The sequence below is a fragment of the Vigna unguiculata genome, chromosome 1, assembly GCF_004118075.2.
Source record: "Vigna unguiculata cultivar IT97K-499-35 chromosome 1, ASM411807v1, whole genome shotgun sequence".
Taxonomy (NCBI): domain Eukaryota; kingdom Viridiplantae; phylum Streptophyta; class Magnoliopsida; order Fabales; family Fabaceae; genus Vigna; species Vigna unguiculata.
In genome coordinates, this window is record NC_040279.1 from 1,619,682 (window position 1) to 1,632,239 (window position 12,558).

A 12,558-nucleotide genomic window follows, 5' to 3' on the forward strand; every position below is an offset into this window, starting at 1 on the left:
TTATATTCAAATTAAATATGATTGAATCAAGAACCAAATGAAAAAAGAACCAACTTAATTGAATAACTATAAAGAAAGTTATGCACCAAACAAGCAACAAAGGAATGATGTCAACAACCAAACTACAGTGATCTTACGATAAAAGTTGCTCTCGCTACAGAGCTCCGATTCAAGATCTGACCGATTAAAGTCAAGAACTATGTGTTAAGGATCAGTTGTTAAAATATCAGCTCGATCCAACGGTTAATGAAGTAGGAACCTTCAATTTATGAAAAATGTGTTGTGCTATCAACAACCAAACTACAGTGACCTTGCGATAAAGATCGCTCTCACTATAGAGCTTTGATTCAAGATCCGACCAGTCAAGATCAAGAACTATGTGTTAAGGATCAGCTGTTAAAATTTCAGCTCGATCCAACGGTTAACATAGTAGGAACCTTCATTTTACAAAAAGTGTGCAGTGTAGAAAAAAAAGTAGCGCCACATCAATCAAACATACTCGCACACCATACATTTTTATTTCGACCAACAGCCTCATTCAAGCATCACAGCCATACAAACAGACCAAAAATAGGCAAAATGACTTTAAAAACATAAACTCTAGCTTCCCTTACCTGGAAAAAAGCTAGCAGAATATCCCGACACCCAAGCAAGTGAGTACCACCGACCACGAAGCAGATTCACGAGCTTTAAAACAGTGGAATAGATTCAAAATGGGTTACCATGGTGAACCTAGTTAGAATCATGATGACAAAGCTGAGAATGAAAAAGGTACGGTGGAAAATCAACTTATATGGACTGAAGAATGGAGTTGAGCTAACACGAAGAAGGGTAAGACCCAAACCCTAGCAGAGCTTCTGTGGAGAGAAAAGGGAAGAGTGAGAACACTGATTTTGGCAAGTCAGTGCATAATGAGGGACCTTGGCTGCTTTAGGGGCTTTGATACCCTATGGATCAGCCTTTAGGCCCAACTGATTAGGGACAACTCTTAAAAATAAGAACAGAAAATAATTGAGCCTTACAATAAAACTATGTAAACTGAAATTGGAACTCGAGAAAGGGGAAGATGTAATACTATGTAACAGATATTCATTAATAACCATTGAAATATTTAGTTTTCAAGCACTGATCATATGAATCTAAAGTCTAAGACAATTGAAACTTCTAATTGTAGTTCTTTCACTAACCTATATTTTTCTTTCATATCAATATTGATTACTTATTAAAGTAGCTTACCACTCAAACTACACTTTCATAAAAAGAGCACACACATAATTAGATTACTTTTATAAGGAATGCTTCACCTTGTGTTTTTATTAATGAAATATTTCAACAATTCTAAAAAAGTAAGATGTATTACATTTGAATTCTTTACGATTAATTTTTTTTTCATTTTTTAAATAATATGTTTGGATAGAGTAATTGAAATATCTTACATTTTAATTTCTTGTTTGGAAAAGATAATTAAATTTCTCTTATGAAATAAACTTTTATTTTAAAAAAATTATTTTAATATGTACAAATTTTAAATTAAATTTAAAACATATATTATTCAACTTAAAATATTTAAATTCGACCAAATTTCAATTAGGTCGACTTGATGGAATTTGGCCAAACTTTTGTCATCATAAACTTAGTTCATCTTGGCCAAATTTTGGTCGGAGTCAACTTGGTTGAATTCGACCGGGGTCGATTCAACCAAATTTGGCCGAAATTCTAACAGATCCGACTTAATTGAATTTCGCGAAATTTCAATCAGGGCCAACTCCGCTACATTCAGCCAATTTTAGTCGGGGACGACTTAGTTGAATTTGGTCGAGGTCGACTCGGCCAAATTGCGGCCAGGATCGACTCGACAATATTTCGATTTAGCTAACTAAGCTAAATTTTGCCAAATTTGGTTGGGGTCAATTCGGTCGAATTTTCGTCGAGGTTAACTTAGTCAATTTTGGCCAAAATTCGACTGGTGCTGACTTAACCAAATTTGCAAAAAATTTAATTGAGGTCAACTTGACCAAATTTGGCATAATTTCAGACGAGGTTATCTCTCCCAACTTTGTTTGAATTTCTCTTTAGACAACTAGGTCAAATTTGGCCAAAGGTGACTCTGCCAAATTTGACAACAATTCGGTCAGTGTCAACTCAACCAAATTTGGACAAATTTCAAAATGTCCGACTCAATGGAATTCGAACAAATTTCAGCTAAGTCAAACTTCGGTTAGAATCGACCAACTTTTTTTGTGTAGACGACTTGGTCAAATTCAACTAAATTTCATCCAAGGTCAACTCGATCGAATGCAACCCAATTTCAAACGAGGCCAACTCGATCAAATTTGACCGAATTTGATTGAGTCAGCCTTGGTCGAATTTCGACCGAGTCAGCCCCGACTGAAATAGGTCAAGTTGGTCATGGCCAAAATTTGGTCGTTCTCAGCTCCGACCAAATTTCTATTGAGTTGGCTCTGACCAAATTCAATTGAGTTGGCCCTAGCCAAATATTTGGTCAAACTTAATCCAGTCACCCCAACCAAAATTTGGTTGAATTCGATCAAGTTAATCCGAACGAAATTTCGACGAAGTCGATACCGACTAAAATTTGACCGAATTCGGTCGAGTCAGTCTTAGTCGATTGTTGGTCGATTTGACCCCAAACTTTTTCTATCCTGACCAATGAGGAATTCCACAACTTGTGGAATTTCAATTTTCTTTATTTTTTGAATGAATTTCAAATTCTATTATTTTAGTTATTTGAAATACATTTTCTATTTAATTTCTTTTCAATTTCTCCATCCGAACAAGTCATTTTACTTCAAAATAATTTAAATTCTTCAAATAAATGAATTATTCTCTTGAATTTTCTTTTAGAAGTCACGTATTAAGTATATCCTACCAAATACTAACATCTATTAATACCAAGACCTAAACTTACAAACGAATCTATGAAAATATATCAAAGTAAGTTTAAGATAACCAAAGTCTTACATCTACATATGTCACAGTACGTAAAAACTTCTCTCTCAACTTCTAATCATATGGTATCTTAGTTTATATAACTTAGATCACCAATAAAACAAGATGATCTCTATTACAATATAAACATCAATACTTAGTATTCAAAAATCAAACAACAATTTATATATAATCTCAAATATTAATCATAAATCCAAATAAGTTTCATGTGAATTTTAAATCATTGCACATTTCACATATACATCTTGTCTCAAATATAATATAATATAATATCTGACTAAAACATAATAATCAAATATAACAAAAACATTAAATGATAAAATTTAAACTATATAAAATAATCAAAATAAAACAAATAAGTTAACCATATCAATTTCAATCAATTCATTAGACCTTCATAAAATTAACATTTACTGGTGAGATCACTTTATAATCCGATAATCTATAGTAAAATATTATCATAAAGTAATCTAACTTTCCTTACCTATTTTTCAAAACAAAATTTTAAACTCTAAATAGTTGAAAAAATTTAAGCACCTACAATAAGGTATCAAATATAATATAATTGTTTATATTATAAAACAAGTTGAAATAAATTGTCACTGACCCTCAAATCCCTAAATTAAAAAGAAAACGCCATTGTGACCCTTTCCTCGATTGAAATTGACATCATTAATTTTATAAATTATTGCCAATTATTATGCGTAAATCAAAGTGGTCAATATATTACTACTAATCGGTAGAAAGTTGTTACAATGTTATGCTTTCTAAAAATAGGAAAACTTGATTGAATATTTTGTTAATAGTGGAATAAAATTGAAATAAATAAATAAATAAATAATAGTGTAACATTCAAAACAAATATGAAAAGATATAAAATAATATAAATTTATTATTCATAATATCTAAAAAATCCTGTAAATATAGTAGATTCATTTTTTCTTTGAAAAATATAAATATATGGATAATGCTCTTACATGTTTCTTAATGTAACATTATTTTCTCATGTGTTAACAAAAAAATAAAAAAATATCATAGACAATGCAAGTAAAACATAATTAAGATTAAAACAAAACAACATTTCTCATTTAGTCATTAGAATCCACAAATAATCCAAAAAAAAAAACAAATATTGAATAACTCAATTCCAATTTCATCAACAGAAATAACTATTTTTTTTAAGTATTTATTATTGGGTTTTAGCTATTCAAAATTGTATTATCACAATATTTTTTTTTCTTCAAAATAGTTAATCAAGTTAACTTCTTTTACCTTAAAATTATGTGTTTTTCAAAAAATAGCTCCAAAGACTTAGAAAAGTCAGAAAATCCTAACTTTTTATATCATTATAAATCTAAAATAGTAGAAATTCATTTATTTGACACAAGTTTTAAATGCAACTACTAATATTCCACACGAAAAAAAAAATAGAAGACTAGAGATCTTGTTAAAAAGAAAGACTTAAGACTAAATTTGAGTCATAATTTAAATGCAACTACTAAGATTACACACGAAAAAATGAAAAATAAAAGACCAGAATCTTAAAACTAAAATTTGATCAAGTCAATTGTCATACATTTGTCTTTTTCTATTATGTATATGCTTAGATAAAAAAAAAATATGAGAAATGACATAAAAAATATAAAAAGAAATAAGAACTTTTATATTTTAGAGAGATAAAACATTTTAAATCAATAAAAAATAAATTTATTTTATATGATATACAATCTTAACTTTTAATAATAGAAATATTTGTTATTCTTTTAATTTAAACTTTTTTTTTCTTTTAATCTATAACAAAGAGTCTTCATTTTGTATTACAAAATCTCATAAATTTTCGACTTAAAAATATATAAATATAAAATAATAAAAATTACTTAATTTTTAATATAATTTTATTATACTATAATGTTTGGAAGCATTTTTTTTTTTGCAAAAATTAAGACAATGAACAATTGAAATATAAGATAAATAATTAGCTAAAGTTTCTTTTCCGTTAGCAATTTAATTTCAATTTAATATAAAATATATTTATAAATAGAATCAAAATTCTGAATGAATATTGAAATGGAATTTAAAGTTTAGAGTGTCTACTTATAAAATGGAAAATTAAATTTTGAAAGTCAATTAAAATTTAAAGATATTTTTTACAACAGGAATAACATCTTAATATTAATTAGGCTTAACATAGATGAAATCAAAATTTAAAGCGATTATTTACAAAAAACAATATTGCCCAAATATTAATTAAGATGGAAGTATAATTATCAAAATAACTCATATATGATTAGTAAATAACTTCATTTCTTAATCACGTAGTTAGAGGCTTAATCTCTGTTCTGTGTATAAGAAAATAGTTTTAGTCAAAAGAGCTATTAATATTTAAAAAAGAAAATAGTTCACACTCTTCTTTGACCTACCAATATCCTAATTAAAAAGTTGAAAGTAAAAAATTTAAAATTGGCCTTCAAACTATTATAGCTATTAATAAAAAATTAAAATATATTACATGATTTAACAGTTGAATTTATAAATAATAACTTCTATTGAAGAAAAACAAAAAGGTGAGGTGTGGTGTTAATGGATCATTTACATATTCCAATTTATTGTTTATGCTGAAAATTCAACATATGTTCTTATCAAACTACATTATATTAAGCTATTATCACATTAATTGCATGTGGAAATGCACGTGGAAATGACCAAAGACTTTTAAAAGTATTTGGGGTATTAATGTTAATTAATTTTTTCTATTATTTCTATTCAAACCTAAATTGAGTAACGAATACAATTTTAATTTATTTTGCCATGAATATTGTTATATTTTATAATTATTAAAAATATGTAATTACTTAATATTAAGATTTGACTCAATATTTATTTATATCTTTATTTACCATTTTACAACTTTAAGATAATTTTATTAATAGGTTTTTAATTATTAATTAACTTATTAACTTTCTACTACCTATTTAGTTTTCAATTACCTTTCCAACTAATTTTAGAAACATAGTATAGGAGAGTTGAAATGTCTAAATAGTGACAATTATGGTTAGGTATGCAATTATAAACATAATAATGACAAAATATACATAAAAAATGACTTAATATTTAAATGTGAGAAATAATTGTAATACATGTTTTAAACCTAAGAAAAATTATAATATAAAATAATGACACGATTTATAAAGAGTTATAAAACTTTTAAACTTGTTTAATGCAAATGATATTTTAATATTTGCAAACAAATATCGAAAATAATTGAATAATGATATTTGTATTATTCTATACCAGGGAATACTATTATGAAGAGTTATATATATATATATATATATATATATGTATATATATATATATATGTATATATATATATATATATAATGTTACTATTTTTAAATTGATATATGTGTATGGAGGGTGAGAGACACAGGGAAAGAAAGAAGGTTATTTGCACATGTACAACTTTCATTGACTTTTTATCTTAATCTTATTTTTTTTCACCTTCTTTCTCTCTCATGTATTATTTATTTATCTATTTATTTGATGTTTTTCATATATGAATTTTGAGATTATTCTATATTTTTGGATGAAATTTAATAATTTGATCAGTGCACGCTAATTTATTATTAAAGATTTTCAGTAGAAAATGACAAATCGAACCTTTTAAACAGAAGAAAAACAATGAGAGACCAAATTTGTTTAATTTCTAAAATATTATGATTTATCAACATTTCGATTTGGATCATTTATTTATGTCAAACACGTATTTAATACTTTAAAATATTATATATATATATATATTTATCAATGAATTCTTTAATTTATAAAATAATAATAATTTTATGATGATAATAATTTATAATTTTTTATGATAATAACTTTAATAAATATAATTTTAATTTGGATTCACTTTTTAATGTATAAATATCACATATCATATATTATTATTTTTAAAATTTAAAAATTAATATATTAAATATGTGTTATATCTGATATACAAGTCATATTTATGAAGGCTGTTTTTAATGCAAGATTTTTTTTTATTATTTTTCTTTAACTAAATATCTCATCATAATTATTTTTGAAAGACCCCTCCGGTACGTATTTCCTCTTAATTGTGCAAAATTACCGGTAAGTTTGACTCATTATTGTATTCAATTTTGTTTTCAAGTACTAAGCTGTTATATTGAGAAAAGTTTATAGTTTTTAAATATTTTATTTTATAAACCTTAAATATATATATATTAATTATCATTTTATGAAATAAAAGAACTACTTAAACTAATTGAAGTAAACACAATTATTTTTTATTGGTTGAACCTATCTTCATAATTATTAAAGAAACCTTCCAACACATATTTATGGTTATGGTTACAAACATACCATCAAGTTTGACTTATAATTGTGTTTAAGCTATAAGATTGAGGCAAGTTTGCTTATTTTTCCTTGATCTTAGCCAAACAAAAATTAAAGTTTCCAATTTCATCATTTTTTTTTCTTTTTATGTCACAATCAGTGTAGTCCAAATCTGTCAGAAAAAAATAAAATAAAAAATAAAAAAAAATTATAAAGTGATAAGACATATACACTTTTAATATTTTTCAATATCTTAACCAAACATGATGAAGACATTGGATGGTGCAATGCCATTTGTAAAATTTACACAAACTCAATTATTTGGAAGCCAAACACGGTTTTAACTTTCTTAGAGGAACCAATGTTGACCAAATGCTTTAAGTATTAATCTATGTGTTCATTGGCACAAACACCAACCCTATCCTATTGATTGTAACATATTATAAAGATTCATCAAATTATACCGAGATCGATATATATTTCGATCTTTAAGTATGATAATAAAATTGTTATCATCGTACATTTGAAATATTATTTCTCTCATGATTTTATTTTTAAAAGTTCTTAAAAAATATTTAAATCGTTTTAGATTTTAAATTCTTAGTTTTATAAGGCTATTGAATGCAGTAAAATTAATATGTATTAATTAGTTCGATGATACCCATTTTTGTTTAGATGTGTCAGTTTAATACCTGTTAGTAGGAAAGTATCAATCGAGTCTCAACTTTTAAAGAAGTGTCTCAATCAAGTCTTTTTCAGATAAAAATTATTAATATCGTTCACTATATTCATGACTTTTATCACTAATAATTTTGTAAATAATTTTAAATATCAATATCATTAAAGACGTTAATAATTTTTTTCTTCAAAAAGACCTAATTGAGACATCTTTTCAAAAGTTGAAATTCAATTGACACATTTTTTCAAGTGAGTATCAAACTGACACATCTAAATAAAAGTGGGTACCATTAAACTAATCAAACCTAAAGTACAATAATAAGTGATAAGAAAGGTTGTCGAACTTGGGATGGCTTCTATTTCATTTATAGTAACATAGGAACTTTAGTAATTAATGTAGACACATTTCCGATCAAAACAATAAAATATTGCAACCATGTCATGTATTTGACAAAAAAACTAAACGATACAAAACTTAATTGAAAAATATATAAATAATGATTATTTAATAGACAAGAGACCTAACTAAAAGTATCCAAATTATAAGACTATGATGATACTTAATTCAGCCAAAACAATCTTTATAAAGATAAACGAGTATTCACCAATTTTGAATTTTTCTAATACTATATGGGTTTCACATTTGCTGCTGCGCACGGTCAAAAAGATGATGCTACGAACATGAAAATGAGCAAATGTCAAACGTTTGACAAATCGATGATGCATGTATAACTTCCAAATCTAGGCCTCCGAAGCACTCCTGGGACAACAATCATGTTACACATTACTGGTGGTGATTGCAGCAAAAGAAGAATGATCCATCAATGGTTGTTCATCATCAAACTGGTGTACCTCGTTGGTTGCTTTGTTTCTGGTCAGAACAGTAGCAACTCACAACAACCACTTGATTACAGATATGCATGTTTGGACCAATCTTCTGCTCCTATTTCCACTTCTTACCAAACCAACCTCAACAATTTGTTCTCTTCCCTCTCATCTCATTCTGCTACCAGCAATGGTTTTGGGAACACAACTTCGGGTGTTGATCAAGACACGGTTTATGGACTCTACCTTTGCCGTGGCGATGTTAACACCACCCTCTGCAACACTTGTGTCCAAAACTCCAGCATCTTGCTCATGAACCACTGCCTCAACAATGCCTCAGCTATTTTATGGTACCCCTTTTGTGTTGTGAGATACTCAAACCAGAATTTCTTCGGCAATCTCACCCTCAGGCCAAGGATTCCCATGTTTGATGCCACTCAGAATTCTACCAGTGCTGGAGAGTTTGATGGTGATGCTCAGGTTTTGATGAGTGGTTTGATACAAATAGGGTCTGAGGCACCCTTGAAGTTTGGAACACACATGTTCAACATAAATGGCACTCAGAGAAGGTACGGTTGGGTGCAGTGCAGCAGAGACATCACATCCGAGGAATGCAGAACATGTTTGAGCAACATGCTTGAGGATGTCGAAAATTGTTGTCAGGAGAAGAAGGTGTGGCGTATCTTTTCTCCAAGTTGTATGGTCATGTATGAAACTCAGCCTTTCTTTGTGAATGGTACTGATTCTGCACCACCACCTCAGCAAGGTATGATGAGTTCAGTTTTTTTCACCTTCATTCTCAGACATTCATTTGCTATGGTTTATTATAAGATCAGTGAAAGTTCATTCCTCTAATTTGAATTGATGATTAAAGTGTTGTTGTTAACATCTTTTGTTCAAGATTATCTTGTCACAGATTTCAAAATTGTGCTAGTTTGATCATGAGTTTTTATAAGGCCTGAAATAAACTTGCTATTTTCTCTAGATAGTGCAGCCACAGATGGGGATAACAGAAGGTGGTGGCTTATAGTAATCATTGTCGTAGCTGGAATTGTAGCACTAGCTCTATTGGCTATCAGCATATTCTACTGCTACTTGAAGAGGAAAAAAGGTAAGCATAAAGAGCATTTGATAAACTTCTTCAGAAACACTTGTAGGAGAAGAAAATAGAAAGAAGAAAGCTTTTCCATAAACTAAAATCAGTTCTTGTTTATGTCTGATAATTTCATCTTTGCAGAGAAACAAACTATGCAAGAGGAGGGACTGAATTCAATATTTTCACAAGAACAAACAGATAAGGAGGAGAGTATGAACACTGACCTTCCCATGATTCCTCTGGGTACTATTCTAAAATGTACAAACAATTTTTCTGATGAACAAAAACTGGGGAAAGGAGGATTTGGACCTGTCTATAAGGTAGTAAACTAGGATATCAGACATGATGTTTTCTTGTTTGGTTTCTCCATCTGCAACATTCTTACTTAGAAATTTTGAAAAATATTCTAGGGTATATTACCAGATGGAAGACAAATTGCTGTTAAAAGGCTCTCAAAAACATCAGTTCAAGGTGCAGAGGAATTCAAGAATGAAGTGATATTGATTGCCAAATTGCAGCATCGCAACCTTGTGAGACTGTTGGCTGGTTGCATTGAGCAAAATGAAAAGCTGCTAGTTTATGAATTCATGCCAAATTCAAGCCTTGATTTTCACCTATTTGGTATGACTCCAAAACAACGATCCACTTTGTTCATTATTTCATTTCTCATCATTGAAACAAATCAACAATTTGGCAGAAGATCTTGATATATATTCAGATATAAACTTCTCTGAGTTTGATTACATGTAACAGAAGTTAGTTCATGCACAAACACCAACACAACATTTTGCTACCTAGTTCATATTTCTCACTTTGTTGAATGGCATGTTTATGAATATAGTGATCATATTTCTTAGAATTGCATTTCAGATACCAAGAAGGGTGTCCATCTGGATTGGAAAAATCGATTAAACATCATAAATGGGATTGCTAAAGGGCTTCTATATCTACATGAAGATTCAAGACTAAGGGTTATTCACAGAGACCTGAAAGCTAGCAACATTCTACTAGATCATGATTTGAATCCTAAAATCTCAGACTTTGGATTGGCAAGAACATTTGGAGGAGACCAGAGGCAGGCCAACACAATGAGAGTCGTTGGAACTTAGTATGAACCATTTTCCTTCTTTCAATTGCCACATAGCATCATGATTCATTTTCTAGCCTTCTTCTCTTGCTGAATTTACATGAGATTGATGAATTTTACTGTTACATTGATTTTGAGCAGTGGATACATGGCTCCAGAGTATGCTATGGAAGGTTTGTTTTCAGTGAAGTCAGATGTTTTCAGCTTTGGTGTTCTTTTGCTAGAGATCATCAGTGGAAAAATGAGCAGTAAATTCTATCGATCAGACCAAGGCCAAAGCCTTCTCATATATGTATGTTCCCTAACCTTGTTTAGGTTTAAATATGTTTACTGATACATGCACCCACTTATATGCTATAAATCGACTTTATCTCTAGTCAATGTGAGCAACCCATGATTCTGATACATTTTAAGAAGTGGATTTTAAACTTAATTCAATCCTACAAGACCGACTTGTAAGATGAGATTTGCACGTACTCATATACTATAAATTAGTCTTATCTCTAGTTGACATGGGAGTTCCATTAGTTTACTTTAGTCTAAAAACTTTCTTATATATGCATGAGCATGATGTCAAACATATTATTTAGAAGAGTACTAAATTACTAATAATACTTTTGTTGTTGGTTGAAACTTGTTAGTTCCTAGAGTTTCTCTATTATTTAACCTTATGTATCTTCATTTTGTTCAACTGGTTCTATCTAAATCATCTGCATTTACTATCACAGGCATGGAACCTCTGGTGTGAAAGCAAAGGGTTGGAGTTGATGGATCCATCAATAGAAAAATCGAGTGTAGAGAGTGAAGTTGTGAAGTGTATGCACATTGGACTATTGTGTGTGCAAGAAGATGCAGCAGATAGACCAACAATGTCAAGTGTTGTTCATATGCTTGCAAGTGACACAATGAGTCTTCCCTGCCCCACACGCCCTGCATTTTCTGTTGGAAGAGCAGCCACTGAAAGAGAGTCTTCATCAAACACTTCTACGCATTACTCTGTCAATGAAATAACAGTCTCTGAAGTGATACCAAGGTGATGAATAGTAGATAGGTTGCAAGAAATGTGCATAATCAAGTCTTTGGAACTCGCATAGAAGTAATGTGTTTAGGAACATGACATGATTCTTTGGCTGGTGTATAAAAGTGTGAGTTTTCAAGAGGACATTCAACTTGGTTGTATTCTTATATGATTTAATTAGTCGGATAGTACCCACTTTTATTTAGATGTGTCAGTTTGTTACCCGTCTTTTAAAAAGTGTCAATTAAATCTCAATTATTGAAAAGATGTCTCAATTAGGTCATTTTCAGCAAAAAATTATTAACACCGTTAACGGTATTAATATTTAAAATGACTTTAAAAAATTAAGTATCGATATTTATATCAAAATTTAGTGGTAATAATCATGAATTAAGTTAACGACTTTAGTAATTTTTGTTTGAGAAGGATATGATTAAGACACATTTACAAAAGTTAGTACTAAATTGACACATTTACAAAAATTAGGACTAAATTGACACATTTTTAAAAGCGGGTACCAAATTGACA

General features: G+C 29.2%; 1 protein-coding gene across 1 annotated transcript; it reads left to right on the forward strand.

Annotated features, from left to right (window-relative positions):
• Positions 1-8,619: 8,619 nt before the first annotated feature.
• LOC114177299 (cysteine-rich receptor-like protein kinase 10) lies at positions 8,620-12,235 on the forward strand. Its single transcript, XM_028062583.1, has 7 exons — positions 8,620-9,595; positions 9,815-9,940; positions 10,067-10,245; positions 10,336-10,546; positions 10,796-11,033; positions 11,154-11,304; positions 11,741-12,235. The coding sequence occupies exons 1-7, from the start codon at positions 8,779-8,781 to the stop codon at positions 12,047-12,049; spliced, it is 2,031 nt and encodes a 676-aa protein (XP_027918384.1). The 5' UTR covers positions 8,620-8,778; the 3' UTR covers positions 12,050-12,235.
• Positions 12,236-12,558: the final 323 nt, after the last annotated feature.

What these genes read in the sequence shown, in the direction of transcription:
- LOC114177299 (XM_028062583.1), top strand. Translation starts at nt 8,779, where the DNA reads ATGTTACACATTACTGGTGGTGATTGCAGCAAAAGAAGAATGATCCAT. An exon ending in GATTTGGACCTGTCTATAAG is followed by an intron (nt 10,246 to 10,335) that starts GTAGTAAACTAG and finishes AAAATATTCTAG; the next exon opens with GGTATATTACCAGATGGAAG. An exon ending in ATGAGAGTCGTTGGAACTTA is followed by an intron (nt 11,034 to 11,153) that starts GTATGAACCATT and finishes GATTTTGAGCAG; the next exon opens with TGGATACATGGCTCCAGAGT.